This window comes from Lepidochelys olivacea, assembly GCF_965140295.1.
Source record: "Lepidochelys olivacea isolate rLepOli2 genome assembly, chromosome: 1".
In the NCBI taxonomy this organism is placed as follows: domain Eukaryota; kingdom Metazoa; phylum Chordata; order Testudines; family Cheloniidae; genus Lepidochelys; species Lepidochelys olivacea.
Window position 1 is genome coordinate 101,236,604 of NC_140411.1, and position 17,473 is coordinate 101,254,076.

The 17,473-nt window shown below is 45.6% G+C and overlaps 1 protein-coding gene across 2 annotated transcripts in view; it reads right to left on the reverse strand.

The window, feature by feature from the left end:
• DOCK9 (dedicator of cytokinesis 9) overlaps positions 1–9,397 on the reverse strand; it is a 335,677-nt gene extending 326,280 nt beyond the window's left edge. For both annotated transcript variants that reach the window (XM_084627444.1, XM_084627441.1), the window contains exon 1: positions 9,120–9,397. In XM_084627444.1, the coding sequence (XP_084483570.1) occupies positions 9,120–9,239 (120 nt within the window). In that variant the 5' untranslated portion in view covers positions 9,240–9,397. The remainder of the gene's footprint in view (positions 1–9,119) is intronic.
• Between the last annotated feature and the right edge of the window lie 8,076 nt (positions 9,398–17,473).

A 17,473-nucleotide genomic window follows, 5' to 3' on the forward strand; every position in this document is an offset into this window, starting at 1 on the left:
TCATGGTGGTTGAGTAACTCCGCTTCCTCACATATCCAATTATAGTAGTACTCAATGAAGTTCTGCAAATACAAGAGAACTGCACATCTTATATTAGCAACAGTCATGAGAATTGCATGGAGCTCTGTTGGGTCCATACTTCTGCCTGAGAGATGGCAGAGGCTGTAAAGTGGCATATGGGACTGTCAGTTTTAAAAAATGGTGCGCAAATAATGGGATGGAACAAGCATTATGGATGGAGACGGACATTGTGGGAACCAGAACCAAAAATCCTTCAGCAAATTACTGCAAAATGTCCCACATGGCACTACACCGGACAACGGTACAGGGCACATCAGCATACCTACCCATGGCACTCCACGTTTTCCATCAGTGTAACCACTAGCGGCGTGTACGGGCAACTCCAACACAAGTAGCCAAGTATGCACGCACACAAGAGATACAGAAGTTGGTGGATGTATGGTATCGTAACTTATGTCAATCAAGCTCTGTAGTGTAGACACAGCCTGTCATTTGGTTCTTCACTACTATAATAAAGTATTAAGTAACTCAGTTTAGACAATCAGAAGACTTTTTGTATTGTGACCATTATGAAAAGTTGAGTTTAAAACTAAATTAAGAAAATATAAAAGAGGTCTCATTTATTTAGCTTTCGAAAGGTCAACCAGTGACATCCATCTGCAAAAAGTTAAGTTGGAAACTGAGTTAAATGGGCACAAACTAGAAAAGGGCTGTTTTATTGACCAAGTATCTGAAATTTACTGAGGCTATAAGCGTACTATAGTGAAAAATATAGCAATTCCATGTTAGATGTCTTCTTTCACACTCAACCCCGGACCCTCAACTTCATGTTGTTTTAAACATTGACCACATTCTCAGAATGAGCAAATATATTCCATTTACAAACAATTAAGTCCCCTAATTCAGCACAGAACATTTTATCAGCAGAACGTAAAGGATGTTTCATTAATCCACCACACCTGTGACCAATTAATTTTACAGTGCATTTGAAAGGTAAGGGCAAAAGCTTGAAAAACCTTAATTGCAAGAGGCAGGTGGACGTTTTACCTCCTAATCAAACGTGTAAAAGCAATTTCTGAAGAATTTAAGATCCCCATTTTAGTGGAAAACCTTTGAAATCTATTATGAACATTATGCTAATACAGGGATGAAGCATGCTGAAAACAGAAGGACAGAGTAAAAGTTCATTTAATATCAAAATAGTATCACTATTTTTATATTTAATTTGATAAACTATACTTTTGAATTTACCTCCAGCTGCAGAATTTCCAAACTGATACATTAGAATACTGCAGAAAGTAGAAGGCTTTCCTCTAGAATTAGGTCCAGCTAGCCACAAAAGCACCAAGGCCCTAGATCATAAAGCCATCACTAAATTACTATGTAGTATATAAGAAACAACCATACTGGGTCAGACCAATGGTCCATACAGCCCAGTATCCTGTCTCTGACAGTGGCCAGATGCTTCAGAGGGAATGAACAGTACAGATTAATTTTGAGCAGTCCTTCCTTTGTCCAGTCCCAGCTTCTGGCAGACAGAGATTCAGGGACACCCAGAACATGAGTTTGTGTCCCTGTTCGTCTTGGCTAATAGCCCTGATGGACCTATCCTCCATGAACTTATCTAGTTTTTTGAACCAGGTTATACTTTTCGTCTTCACAGCATGCTCTGGCAAGGAGTTCCACAGGTTGATTGTGCCTTCTGTGAAGTATTTCCTTATGTTACTTTTAAAACTACTGCCTATTAATTTCAGTGGGTGAATTCCAGTTCTTGCTTTATGTGAAGAAATAAATAATACTTCCTTATTCACCTTCTTCATAAGATTCACAATTTAATAGACCTCTATCATATCCAACCTTAGTCATCTTTTTTCTAAGCTGGACAGTCCCAGTCTTAAGATCTCCTCAGACAGAAGCTATTCCATAATCTTAATAATTTTTATTGCCCTTCTCTGCACCTTTTCTAATTCTATGTTTTTTGAGATGGAGCAACCAGAACTGCATGCAGTATTCAAGGTGTGGGAGTACCATGGATTTATATAGTTGCGTTATGATATTTTCCATTTTATTATCTATCCCTTTCCTATTGGTTCCTAACATTGATGACTGCCACTGTATATTGAATAGATGTTTTCAGAAAACTAACGACCACATCATTTTTTGGAGTGGTCAGAACTAATTTAGAACCCATTATTTTGTATATATAGTTAGGATTATTTTTTATAATATGCATTCCTAACCACTTGGCAACACTGAGTTTCATCTACCATTTTGTTACCCAGTTACCCAGCTTTGTGAGATCCATTACTGACTCACTGCAGTCAGCTTTGGACTTAAAATTATCTTGAGTAACTTTGTAATGTCTGCAAACTTCACCACCTCACTGTTCACCCCCTTTTCCAGATCATTTATCAATAGGGCTCCACGTCTATCACGGAAGTCACAGATTCCGTGACTTTCCGCCACCTCTGTGACTTCTGCAGGGGACAGTGTGGTTGACCCGAGGGCCACCCAAGCAGCTGGCACCACAGCCCTGGCCAGAGCAGCTGCTGCACCACGGCCGGCAGCCCCTGGCCACGGTCCGCTTCTATTCGACCCACCACCTATTCAATTTATCAATTTGTTCCAAAACCTCCTCTACTGACATCTTAATCTGGAATAATTAACTCCGATTTCTCATGTAAAAAGAATGTCTCAGGTGGGAGATGGGAAGGGGGCCTTGCCCATATCCTCTGCAGTGAAGACCGATGCAACAAATTCATTTAGTTTCTCTGCAAAAGCCATGTCATCCTTAAGAGCTCCTTCAGCACTTTGATCACCAAGTCACCTCACTGCCTACTGGCAAGCTTCCTGCTTCTGAGGTACTTAAAAAAAATATTTGTGTTAGTTTTTGTGTCCTTTGCTAGTTCTTCAAATTCTTTCTTGGCCTGCCTTATTATACTTATACACTTGACTTGCCAGAGTTTGTGCTCCTTTCTGTTTTCCTCTCTAGGATGTCAGTTTTTTTAAAGGATGCCTTTCTGCCTCTAACTGCTTCTTTTACTCCGCTGTTTAGCCATGGTGGCATTTTTTGGTCCTCTTACTGTTGTGTTTTTTTCTAATTTAGGGTATACATTTAGTTTGAGCCTCTATTATGGTGCTTTTAAATAATCTCCATGCAGTTTACAGGCATTTCACCCTTGTAACTGTTCCTTTTAATTTCTATTTAACTAGCTTCCTCATTTTTGTGTAGTACCCCTTTTTGAAGTTAAATGTTACTGTGGTGGGTTTCTTTGGCATTTTTCCCCCTATAAGAATGTTAATGTAATCACATTATAGTCTTTATTACTGAGCAGTTCAACTATGCTCACCTCTTGGACCAGATCCTGTGTTCCATTTAGGATTAAATCAAGAATTGCCTCTCCCCTTGTGGAATCCAGGACAAGATACTCCAAGAAGCAGTCATTTAACATGTCTTAAAAAAAATTTTTTTCTTCAATCACCACCTGAGGTGACTATACCCAGTCAATAGGAGGATAGTTGAAATCATCCATTACTACTGCATTTTTCTATGTTTGTTTCTCTCTAATCTCCCTGAGCATTTCACAATCACTGTCACCATCCTGGTCAGGTTGTCAGTATTCCTGCTGCTATTTCTATCCATATTCTATGGTATAGTTTGATTTGTTTGAGATTTTTCCTTTATTTCACTCTACGCTTTTCTTAACATATAGAAACATTCCCCCACCAGTGCAACCTACTCAATAATTCATACACATTTCGAACATTGCAAATGTTTATTTATGACACCTTATATGCAAAGTGAAAAGTTTTACCCACTCATTAAGGATGCACCAGCTTCTAAAAAATCTGGACTCATTCTTCCATGGCTTCTTCCAGGAAATTCCAAATTCACTCCCTTTTTAAGGTTCACATGCAGATTCTCCAAGGGATAATAAGGTTTTGATGCCTAAAGGGCTGTATGCTATTTCACATTATACAGATTAGGCCAATTATATACTTCCTTCAGCAGATAGCTTTAAGTTTCATGCTGCCTTTCTAAATATGCTAGAAAGTTTCAGTGGGGAGGAGAGGGCAGAATCCAGATTGGAGTGGATACAATATGGAATTGCAGGAGAGGATCTTGGGACAAAAGTTTCATACCATTAACTCGATGAGCCTGAATGTAAAGAGAAGAAAGCAGATGGAGAGTAGCTGGAAAGCCAGGTGGCAGAGTTAGAAGGACAAAAACTGGGTTGGAGGAGTCAGGCAGAAGGTGGTCAAATGACAGGTAGAGGGATTAAAGGATAGCAGGCAAAAAAAATTGGTGACAGAAAAATGGATCATGGTAGATACAGTCAGTCACTGAAAAAACGCATGAACAGAGCACAATATCCACCAATCTCCTCTCTTCAAAAGTTGAAGGTGGATGTGGAATTCAATGAATGAAAAAATAATGCTGCTTGACAAGGCACATGTCAGAACAAAAGGAGAAAAAGAACTAATTTGTAAATGCAGGAAAGTCCCATGATCACAGGCCTTTCCCCAGAGTTGTTAAACAGCCTGGGTACAAGAATAGAAGAATCAGATGCTCCAATTAATCATAGTGAAGGATTAGCAGGATGGCCTTCACAATGGTAAAGAGGAAGAAAAGAATAAAGAGAAAGGAGTGATTTACAGAAGAATCAAAACAAGAAGAGTGGAAGAGGAAATTTATTCTATAAATTAACCAGGTGGGGAAAAGTCACAAACATACTACGTATGGTAAAGTTTGTTTTCTTTTAATTCAAAAGCTATTACACCAACTCACCATCAAAAAAATTCCTCGTTATACCATCAATATAGCAATATGCAAAAAGCACTGGCTACAGTCAGACTGAGCTGGTATGACATCATATATTTGCTGACCCTAAAAGTTACTGCAGAATACAAGCTCTTTTTAAAAGTTTTAGTCCTTCTGGTTGCAAAGAAGTCTTCAGAACCTGTACTAACGTAGTGCTATCTTCTCATATATTTAAACTTTCTGAAAAAGTAGCTCCGAGACAGATTAACTTCTTCCATTCATTTCAACACCAACAATTATGACTAACTGTGGTATGTAATCTATCATTTAAATCAGCTTCCGTACCAGATGACTGGAGGATAGCTAATGTGATACCAATTTTTTAAAAAGGCTCCAGCGGCGATCCAGGCAATTATAGGCTGGTAAGCCTAACTTCAGTGCCAGCCAGACTTGTTGAAATTATAGTAAAGAATAGAATTATCAGACACAGATGAACATGATTTGTTGGGGAAGTGTCATCATGGCTTTTGTCAAGGGAAATCATGCCTCACCAATCTACTAGAATTCTTTGAGGGGGGTCAACAAGCATAAGGACAAGGGGGAACCTATGAACACAGTGTACTTAGATTTTCAGAAAGCCGTTGACAAGGTCCCTCACCAAGGGCACTAAAACAAAGTAAGCTGCCATGGGATAAGAGGGATGGATCAGTAACTGGTTAAAAGATAGGAAACAAAGGATAGGAATAAATGGTCAGTTTTCAGAATGGAGAGGTAAATAGTGGTGTTCCCTAAAGGTCTGTACTGGGACCAGTACTATTCAACATATTCACAAATGCTCTGGAAAAAGAGGTAAACAGTTAGGTGGCAAAATTTGCCAAGGATAGTTAAGTCCCAAGAAGACCGCGAAGAGTTACAAAGGGATCTCAAAAACCGGGTGACTAGGCAACAAAACAGCAGATGAAATTCAATGTTGATAAATACAAAGTAATACACATTGGAAAATACAATCCCAAATATACATATAAAATGATGGGATCTAAATTAGCTGTTACCACTGAAGAAAGATCTTGGAGTCACTGTGGCTAGTTCTCTGAAAACATCCACTTAAAGTGCAGTGGCCATCAAAAAAGCTAACAGAACGTTTGGAATCATTAAGAAAGGCTAAGATCAGAAGACAGAAAATATCATATCACCTCTATATAAATCCATCTCTATATATGCCAACATCTTGAATACTGTGTGCAAATGTGGACACCTCATCTAAAAAAAAAAATATATTGGAATTGGAAAAGGTTCAAAAAAGGGCAACAAAAGTTATTAGGGGTATGGAATGGCTTCCATATGAGGAAAGATTAATAAGACTGGGACTTTTCAAGTTGGAAAAGAGATAATTAAGGGGGTATGATAGAGGTCTATAAAATTATGACGGATGTGGCGTAAGTAAATAAGGAAGTGTTATTTACTCCTTCTCATAACAGAGGAAGTAGTGGTCACCAAATGAAATTAATAGGCAACAGGTTTAAAAAAACAAACAAAAAAGTATTTTTTCACACAATGCACAGTCAACCTGTGCAACTCTGCCAGAAGATGTTGTGAAAGCCAAGACTATAACAGGGTTCAAAAAAGAACTAGATAAATTCATGGAGGATAGGTCCATCAATGGCTATTAGCCATGATGGGCAGGGTCAGTGTCAGAAGCTGGGAGATAGGTGGTGGATCACTCAATGATTACCTGTTCTGTTCATTCCCTCTGGGGCACCTGGCTGGCCACTGTTGGCAGACAGGATACTGGGCTAGATGGATCTTTGGTCTGACCCGTATGGCCGTTCTTATGTTCTTAAGATAAAATTCAACATCAACTATTTTTCTGCTGATCCTTTCAGCACCATCAGCAATGCTGGGATTGTAGGAACGACTATCTCTGCACTATTCAGTCCTTACTGCCCTCGTGTTTACTAGAAAAAGATATATTTTTAACGCGTTACCTTATATCTTATTACTCCAAGTAGTCCCATTGGAGTCAGTGGAACTACTCAAAGGCGGAACTGCTAACCAACGATTAAGGGGGTTCAATAGTTTGTTACCCTGGTAGTTACAAAAAATAGGAGGTAATTTGTAGAATGAGTAGATGGGTATTATGATGCTTTTTCAATTGTAGATACAGGAACACTTTACAATGATAGGTAAGCATTACTGTCCCCATTTTAAAGCTGGAGAAAAGGAGAAAGAGAGATTAAGTGACTAAGGCTATGTCTACACCGTGCATCTTACAACGGCATGGCTGTGCAACTGCACCATTTTAAGATGTGATGTGTAACTGCTCTTTATTGCCATGGGGCCACATCTTTGTCACCAGGAGTACTGTCCACACCGGTGCTTTTCATCATTAAAACCTTTGTCGTTAAAGGGGGTGTTTTTTCACACCCCTGAGCAACAAAAAGTTTTAACGACAAAAGTGCCATCGTAGACATGGCCTTAGGGCACGGGTGGGCAAACTTTTTGGCCCTAGGGCCACATCGGCTACAGAAATTGTATGGCAGGCAAGGTAGGGAAAGCTGGGAAAGGCTATGCCTCCCCAAACAGCAAGGAGTGGCCTGGCCCACGCCCCCATTCCAACCCCCCCAGAACTCCCACTCCCATCCAACACCCCCTGCTCCCACCCGGGCATCCTGCATCCTATCCAAACATCCCTGCTCTCTTCCCCCTGACCATCCCGCCGGGACCCCTGCCCCATCCAATCTCCCCTGTTCCCCACCCCCGGGACCCCTGCCCCATCCAATCTCCCCTGTTCCCCACCCCCTGCGGCCCCCCCACCCCCATCCAACCCTCCCTGCTCTCCCCGCCCCACATTACCTGTGGGGTTGTGGAAAGGGGGGCTCAGTCCTTTCCCTGTGCGTTTCCCCTGCTCGTTTCGCTGCTCTTCCTGGCAGTCGGGCAGGGCTCGCTCCCTATCTGGGCTTGGCTGCTGGCCAACATGCTGGAGATGGAGGGGGGCCCTGGTTTGCTCTGCCCCTGACCCTGGCAGCAGGGCCCAGGCCCCTTGACCACCCCCCACCCGCCCCGGAACTCCCCCTGACCGCGCCACCCTGGAAAACCAGGTCTGGCCGCACTCTAGCCATGCCACCCACCTGGAGCTGCAGCTATGCTGCCCAGGTACTGGGGGAACTGTGACTGCGAAGGAGGCAGGGGAGCAGAAGGGGAGGGGCCAGGGCCTAGCCTCCGCCCTGCTCACCATGCTGCTGGGGAGTTGGGCTGGCTCCTCTGCAAGCCTGTCCTGACCCCACTCCCTGGCAGGAGCTCAGGGGCCAGAGTCCCGAGGGCCATAGTTTGCCCCCCTCTGCCTTAGGGTATGTCTACACTTACAGCACTGTGGTGGTACAGCTACACCAGTGCAGCAATGCCACTGTAGTGTTCAGTGAAGAAACCGGGAGAGCTTCTCCCATCACATAGGTACTCCATCTCCCCCAGAGGCAGTAGTTATGTGGACATGGGAAGCCCTCCTGTTAACAGAGCACTACCTACACTGGGGCTCAAACTGGTGTAACTGCACTGCTCAGGGGTGTGGATTTTCCACACCCCTGATCGATGTAGTTATAGTGACATAAACCTGTAGCGCAGACCAGGACTTCGTGAGGGTTCAGTGACAGAAACACAGCCTAGCTTTGCTCCCTTCCAGTCAGAGTCCACAGAGTAGTTACTGAATCCTCACAAGACCCTGTTTGATTACAACCCCGCCGCGAATACGTCTGGGTTTAATTCCGGGGTTAGGACGATTTCAGAAAAGAGATGAGGAGGAACGACCCAGCATACGCGTTACCGTGGTGAGGAGGGCACGGCAAAGTGCCACCGCACCTCCTTTTGTACCTCTTCTTCAGACACACCCACAGACTTCCACGCCACGCACACGCGCGGTGACTGGATGGAAGTTTGCGGCTGCACCGAGGAGCGCGGCGGCGGCGACTCCCAGCGCTGTGCCGGCGGAGAGCCCCGCCGCGCCCGCGGACTGCGGCCCCCGCCCACGCAGGGAGCCTCCCAGGCTGGCTCTCCGCCACACCGGCACCTCAGCCCGGGCCAGAGCCGCAGGCCAGCAGGAGGCGCGCGCCCCGCCGCGAGCCAAGGGCAAGCCCCGCGCCGCGCCAGCCCGGCGGCTCCCTCCCGCCGCGGGCGTCGGAGCCCTGTCGATGCGGGGAGCTCGGCGGCAGCATCGGGCCCCGGTGCCCGGCGGGGGGGGCTCCCTGGTGGCGGGGGATGCGCCCCAGCCCCCTGTGCGGGGACAGACAGGCGCTGTCCCCACAGGCCCCGCACCCCGCAGCCGCCCAACCGGCCGGGCTCTTACCACGAACACGGAGCCCCGCACCGCCTCGGAGACGCTCTGCCGCAGCTCGGCCGCCGTGCCCGGCTTGCTGAGCGCCCGCGTGAACTTCCGAGTCTCCGGGGGGACCTGCGCCTGCGACATGGCCGCCGCCGCCGCTGCTGCTGCTGCTGCTGCTGCTGCCGCCGCCTCGCCTCGCTCCCGGCCCCTCACTCCGCGGCCCCCATGGCCCGGCCGTGGACGGCGAGCCAGTGTCGCAGCTGGCGCCGGCCCGAGCGGCTCTGCCCTCTCAGGTGGCCCCTCCCTCACTCTGCCCATGCTCCCAGCGCGCGCCCCGATCCCACCCCAAACACTGAGTCACACGAGGGGGGAGGGCCTAGGGTGCAACCGCGGTCGCTGATTGGCGGAGCCGAGACGGCGAAGGGGTGGGGCCACCCATCATGCCCCGCCCACACCTGTTCCCCGGATCCGCGTCGGATTGGTCGCCCCGCGACCTGCCCGGCGGCTGCCCTCGCGCACCCCGCCCCCGCGTCGGTCTCCCCTGGGAGCCGCGGCCAACATCGGGGCGGGGCCGGCGTGAGCCGGAAATTCCCGCTTGGCGCTGAGCGCGTCGTCACGGCCTCCCCTCGCCCAGGGCGGGTCCGCAGCGTCCTGTGCGGGCTGGCGCGGCGCCCGCTGGCGGGGATCGGGGTCGGTGGTGGGGGGCCGGCCCCTGGGCGCGCAGGCTCTGGCGCGCTGGTCCGTGCCCCTTCAGAAACAGCGTTTCACAACCCTCCTCCTCGGCCCCTGTCTCCCGTCGGTGCAGGGCCTGTTCCTGCCCCGAGCTCTGCCTTGTGTCCGGGGCCCTCGCCCAGGCACACAGCAGCTTTGACCTTCCAAATTCCCTGTCCTTGCTCAAAGGGGTGTCACTTATTAGATGAACCCCACAGTTACACGCCGCGTGGTCCTGCTCATTTTATGGTTGAGAATTATTTACATCAGACTATAAGGAGCCATGAAGATGTAGTGATAGAAATCTCTACACCAAAAGAATAAATTGCCCCTCTGTAATTTTCCTACAGGTAGGGAGTCGTACATCCCTCATTTGGGGCCTTGGTCAGATCAGGGAGCCTGCATCTGCACCTTGGCAGGTTGAGAAGTATGCCTAAGCCTGGAGTGGACCTGTCCTTGGTGCAGTTGATAGCATCAGCTATTTTATGTCCACCACTGCAAAGGGAGATGCTACCCACATCCTAGCTGCAGTTGGGTTTACAGGAGATGCCAGCTGCAGCACTGTGTTATCTACAGCCAACTGCAGTGCCTTGCTTCTTTAATGTTGTTTTGTGAATTGCATTTTGATATTTAAATATGTGCTTTTAATTTTTATCAATGTAAATATTTAACCTAGGAAGATATTTTTAAAAGTTATTCAAAATAGGACTACAGCAATTAAGTTTCATAGCAGATTTGAAAAAAATCAGTCTCTTTTGTTCATTATCTAGCACCAATATTTATACACATACACTGGAAAAAAATAATGAAGTTTAATCAATGTTTTTGCTTTGCCTCTCTGTAAAGCTTGAGTCACACTGATAGAAAGTTTAGCTAAGTAAACTTACATATCTTTATGTTTGCAGGACTGAGACTTTAGTGCCCAACCCTACAAGCTGGTATAGGTAAAGTCATTTTTTCAGGTGAGTTGTCCCATTGAATTTCCACTGAGGGACTATTCTCATATGACTAGTCCTATTAAACTCAATGGAATTAGTCATGTGAATAAAGTTACTTTTGTGAGTAAGTGCTTAGAGGATCAAAGACTCTTACTAAAGCATCTTTCCCACAAACGGCAAAAACTTTTTACAGAGTTAAATCATTTACACTTCCCACATGAAAAGAACAATTCAGTGGTGTAGCCAAGGGAGACAAAAATATTAATCTGAGATTTGAAAACAAGTCTGTAAAGTCTTTGGGTCACAGAGCATTTTTTTGTACAGCACATAATGCATGCGATCCTTGTTCTTCATTGGGGCCTTTGGGCACCACAAACATACAGCTACTGATTCAGTGTCTCTGAGGCAGAAATATGCAGGAATGCAGCAAAGGTTAAGGGATAAAGACAGTACAAATACACAAACATAATTCATCCTCAAAGTAAAGGATCTTGGCCCAGATCCATAAAGAGACTTGGAGATTGGATATCTAGAAAGTTAGCAGGAAAGCAACGGGATCCCTAAGCCCTTTAGCACCCATCAGCCTTTAACCAGGGGCTGGGAATACTCAGGAAAACCAGAAGTTTAAAAAGCTCACTCCTAAACGACCAGAGGAGCTAACAAACAGGAGCACTAACTGGAGTTTTGTGAGGGAGTTCTCCAGGTGAAGGAGGAGCGATTACATGGCTCTTGGGGTAAGTTCGTTGTCTGTAGTGTGTTTGTGTTGTGCTTGCTGCTTGACTGAAATATGCTGTTTGGTCTGTTTGTTTGGGGACCATGCACTGAGCCTAGCAGTCTCCTAGGCAAGGCGGAAAGCTTCTTAATGAGGCTTTCATCCCTAAGCCCTTTACCCATCAACCCTTAACCAAGGGGCAGGCTACTGCGGGTGGGTTAGGTGCACTTAATGTTCTTTAAACTTCTTTATCCTTAAGGCCAAAAACACCCCGATAAAATTAAAACATCAACAAAGGAACACGCTACAGGAGTGAACAGGGATGTCCAGCAACAGAATGGGGACTATCCAGTTTATTGTACTCAATGCAGCATCTATGATTACCTGCTCCATGGGGCAGGTAGTGTATATGTGCATTTGGTGCAAGGGGCGTGTCCAAAATGCTGCATCCTCACAGAGTTAGAGTTCTAAATTTGGATGGCAGGGAAGCACCTATCTCTTCTTGCAATCCACAGTTGGGAACGCCTCTGCTGGAGTCAGTTTAGGAATCTAATCTGCTTTGTGCAGGAAACACCAGAGAAGGAAGTGATGCAAGTGCCACCAACCTTATAGCTTTCAGTCCACAGGTAAGTACTTTTATGTGGGAGTCCCAGATTTGATTCTCTCTCTTTGCTTGCTGCGGAGACAGGATTTAAAGAGGTGTCTCCCACCTGTTAGGTGACTGTCCTCATGAATGGGCTATACCATAGGTGCCGACTTCCCCTCTGCCCCATAGGTGCTCCACACACACACACCCCCACGCCCTGGCCCCACCCCTGCACCACCCTCACCCTGCCCCAATTCCATCCCCTTCCCCCAAGTCCCTGCCTCTTTACCGCCTCCTCCTCCGAGCATGCCGTGTCCCCACTCCTCCCCCTCCCTCCCTGAAAGTCCTAAGCACCGCCGAACAGCTGTTAGGCGGCGGGCAGGAAGTGCTGGAAGGGGGAGGAGCAGGGACACGGTGCACTTGGGGGAAGAGAAGGCAAGTAGGGGGCGGGAGGAGCTTGGCTGCTGGTGGGTGTGGAGCATCCACTAATTTTTCCCGTGGATGCTCCAGCCCCGCAGCACCCACGGAGTCAGCACCTGTGGGCTATAGGATACTCTGATGCATGTATGTGTGTGTTGGGGAGCCCTCCACCTCTCCTGTAGAAGCTGTTCGACTTTGGATTAAAAAATTAAATAGTAATTGGGTCAGAGTGAGTGAGAAATATTTTTGTCTTGTGGTTAGGGCATCCATCTGGAAAGCAGGAGACTTAGGGTCCGGTCCCCCTGCTCCAGTGACTCCAATTTAGCAAAAGTGGAACAGCTTCAAATTGAGAGACTGCTATAGCACCACATCAGAATATTGCATAGCTCAGTGGTTTAGGGCACCGTCCTGAAAGGTAGGATTTGACCAGGGTATGTCCCTTCTCCTCATCAGGCAGAGGGGTACATTGAACTTGGATCTCCCACACCCCAGCTGAGCTAAAAGTTATGAGGTTGACAGCCCCATTTTCTCTTTTGGATACATTTTTGAATGGTGTCTGAACCAGTTAGGTGTGTTCAAACCATGTGTACTAGATCAATCCCACATGTGGGATATATGCTTTTCTGCCTATCTTCCCTGGTTTATAAATTGGGCTGGGCTCAGGCGGAAGATAAGCATCTGAATACCTAAAGTGAGGCAGCAGTATGCAAGCCCAAGCGGCTGAAAGTGAGGCACAAAGGGAGCTTTTACTCTGAAAAAGTAGGCACTGAGTGAGTTTAGGCACCTACAGGATTAGGCAGCAGATGAACAGGGATTTTGTGGATCACAGTGGCACCTAAAACTGGGTTTAAGCACCTACAAGTATCTTGGTGGATCTAGTCTTTTCTGTGTTCCTTGGCATCTTGAGATTTATTCATGCCCTGTGTACAAATGCTCGAAGCCTGGGCAACAAACAAGAGAAGTTAGAAATGCTAATTCATTAAAAGAAATTGGCCAACATAGGTATTAGTGAAATATGGTGGGAGGATTCACATAATTGGAATGTTAAAATCACTGGCTACACTGGCTACTTTAGAGTACTTCCCCCACTGCTCCTCGGAGGTTCCTGTTAACTGCTGGAAATGGCCCACCTTGATCATCACTCCAAAAGGTTTTCTCCTCCCCGCTCTCCTGCTGGTAATAGCTCATCTTAAGTGATCACTCTCTTTACAGTGTGTATGATAACACCCATTTTTTCATGTTCCGTGTGTATATAAATCTCCTCTCTGTATTTTCCACTGAATGCATCCGATGAAGTGAGCTGTAGCTCACGAAAGTTTATGCTCAAATAAATTGGTTAGTCTCTAAGGTGCCACTAGTACTCCTTTTCTTTCTTTAGAGTACTTGACAGTTCAGCCCTGTTCCAGCTGACAAATCACAACATGGAGTACCAGTGAGAGTGCAAGGGATCACAACCTAATTATATTTGTTATATGTAAACAGAATAAGGGCCCAACGAGCAGTATGTATACTTGGTACTTTAATAGGGTCAGTTTCCCAAAGCTGAAAACAGGTATAAACAAAATAGATTTTTATTTAAAAATTTCCTCCCAATGTGAATGATAATGAGGAGTTGTTTAAGAAAAGCTTACCAGGTGACCCCTCTCCTCCAAAATCACAATTCCACAATCAAAAAAGATAACTTTGACAGTTAAAAATCAGTCCTAGTTAAAAAGGGAAGTGAAAGCAAATATGTAAAGCAAATGGGAAAAGGAGGAAATTGATAGCAATCATTATAAATTTAGTTGTCATGAAATACCTTTAGCTTCCCTTATCAATTGTCTGTATCAGTGAAAATTCTAATGAAGATCCCACAAGGATTGGTTCTTGACCCAATGTTATTAAGCATCTTTATCAATGAAGAAAATATAGAATCATTGCTGATAAAAAATTTAAGATGACACAAAAATTGGAGTAGTAAATATAAGAACAAATCAGTTCTACAGAGCAATCTGGAGTTCATAGTAAACTGAGCTCACTTAAACAATGTTTTTTAAGCTCAATGAAATGTCATTCATCTAAAAACAAACAATATAGATCTCATTTATAGCATGGGTCACTGTATTTTGGAAAGCGATGACTCACAAGGACGAGGGATCATGGTGCGATTCTTGGATGTATAAGCAGGGAAATATTGAGTAGAAATAGTGTAGGGTTATTGCTACTATATATGACATTAGTGAGACCATTAATGGAATACAGTGTCCACTTCTGATCTCCATACTTTAGAAATAGTGATGACAAAATGGAAAGGGTTTAAAAAAAGAGCTACAAGAACCATTCAGGGTCTGGAAAACCTGCCTTACAGTGACAGACTGAAGATGATCAACCTATTTAGTTTAACAAAGAAAAGGTTAAGAGGTAACTTGATCATGGTCTATAAACACTTATCGAAGAGAAGATTTCTAATACTAGCAAGCAAAGGCATAACAAGATCAAGTGGCTGAAAGCTGAAGATAGACAAATTCTGACTAGAAATAAGGCACACATTTGTTAATGTGAGGGAAGCTAACACTAACAGTTGGAATAATTTACATAAGGATATAGTAGATTCTCTATCACTTGATGTCTTTCAATGAAGATTGGATATCTTTCTAAAATATGTGCTGTAGCTCAACCAGAAGTGATGGGCTGGATGAAGGAATCACTTACAGTAAAACCAGGGTTACAAACACCTCGGGAATGGAGGTTGTTCCTAACTCTGATATGTTTGTAGCTCTGAACAAAAAGTTATGTTTGTTCTTTCAAAAATTTACAACTGAACGTTGACTTAATACAGCTTTGAAACTTTACTATGCAGATTGCAGAAGAAAAATACTGTTTTCCCTTTATTTTTTTAGTAGTTTATGTTTAGCAGTACTGTATTGCATTTTTTGTTTTGGTTTTTGCCTCTGCTGCTGTCTATCATGTACTTCGGGTTCCAAATGAGGTGTGTGGTTGGCTGGTCAGTTCATAACTCTGGTGTTTGTAACTCTGAGGTTCTACTGTCGTAAAATTGTAAGGTCTGTGTTATGCAGGAAGCCAGACTAGATTATCATAGTAGTCCTTTCTGGCCTTTAAAAAAAAAAAATCTATAAATCTACGAAAAAGGAAAAGGCTGTCAAACCAATAGTCACCAAAGCTTAAAAATGGACAGAGATATGGTCAATGCTAGATCAGTGGAAGAGTAAGGAGGCAACCATTAGGGATGCATGAGGTCCATGATACAGTCTGTAGATTTTAAAAATCAATGGGCAATTTTGAATTGGATATTCAAATGAACGGTCATGTTTGAGGGTGGAAGTGATGTGGTGGCACTTCTTTGCATAGGTGAGGTGGTATGGGAATTTATCATGCAACTAGATATGTGCAGACAAACAACTGAAGTCAGTGGGGCTCCACATGGGCACAGGGGTCTGCTTGCAGAAAGCATGTTATGGAGCTCGACGGTAGTCTTGAAAGCAGTGTTTTTTTAAAAAAAATTTTCGCCACCCAGTTGAAGAAAATTATTGATGCCCGCAACCCAACGGAGCTGGGGATGAGGGGTTTGGGAGGGACTCAGGGCCGGGGTGGAGGATTGGGGTGCAGTGGTAAAGGGTGCAGGGTGGGGCCGGGAATGAGGGGTTCAGAGTGTGGGAGGGGGCTCTGGGCTGGGACAGGGGGCTGGGGATGAGGGAGGGGGTCAGGGCTCTGGGCTGGGGGGTGCAGGCTCTGGTGTGGGGCCAGGGATGAGGGATTTGGGGTGCAGGAAAGGGCTCCAGATTTGGGGGGGCTCAGGGCTGGGGCAGGAGACTGGGATGTGGGGTTGGGGCTTGGCCTTACCTCGGGCAGCTTCTGGTCAATGGCGCAGCAGGGGTGCTAAGGCAGGCTTCCATTACTTCCTGGCACCGTGATCCACGCTGCACCGCAAAAGTGGCCAGCAGCAGGTCTGACTTCTAAACAGAGGCACGCAAGCTTCTCACCCACAGGCACTGCCCCCTCCCAGCTGCCATTGGCTGGTTCCTGGCCAATGGGAGTGCGGAACCGTTGCTCAGGTCAAGGGCAGTGCACAGAGCCCTATGGCCCCCCCCCACACCTAGGAGCCGGACCTGCTGCTGGCCGCTTCCAGGGCACAGTGTGGTGTCAAAACATGTAGGGACTAGCATGCCTTAGCCAGGCAGCATCGCTGATAGGACTTTTAACGGCCTGGTCGGTGGTGCTGACCAGCGCTGTTGTGACCCAGTGCCTTACATTCTGCGACCCAGTATTGGGTCGCAACCCACAGTTTGAAAACCACTGCTTTAGAGGGTTCAGAGTAACAGCCGTGTTAGTCTGTATTCGCTATTACCAGCAGGAGAGTGAGTTTGTGTGTGTATGGGGGTGGGGGGGATGTGAGAAAACCTGGATTTGTGCAGGAAATAGCCCAACTTGATTGTCATGCACATTGTGTAAAGAGTTGTCACTTTGGATGGGCTATCACCAGCAGGAGAGTGAATTTGTGTGGGGAGGTGGAGGGTGAGAAAACCTGAATTTGTGCTGGAAATGGCCCACCTGACGATCACTTTAGATAAGCTATTACCAGCAGGACAGTGGGGTGGGAGGAGGTATTGTTTCATATTCTCTGTGTATATATAAAGTCTGCTGCAGTTTCCATGATATGCATCTGATGAAGTGAGCTGTAGCTCACGAAAGCTTATGCTCTAGTAAATTGGTTAGTCTCTAAGGTGCCACAAGTACTCCTTTTCTTTTTGCTTTAGAGGGATGATTCTCGACAAACATATTCTGAACCTGCAATATTTTTGCAGAATTTATAGGCATCAGTTTAACTATGACAAAATCTTACTACAATCACTGCTTCAGAGGCTTGTGTGTGTGTGTGCACGCACCTCAAGGCTGGAGCAAAAATATCTCCATTTAAACAGCTCACTGAGACAGATGTATGATGTACTTTTCATAGTAAAATGTACTATTGCCTTCAATAATGTGCTAGAGTAGGTTCACAGGAGCCCCTTGT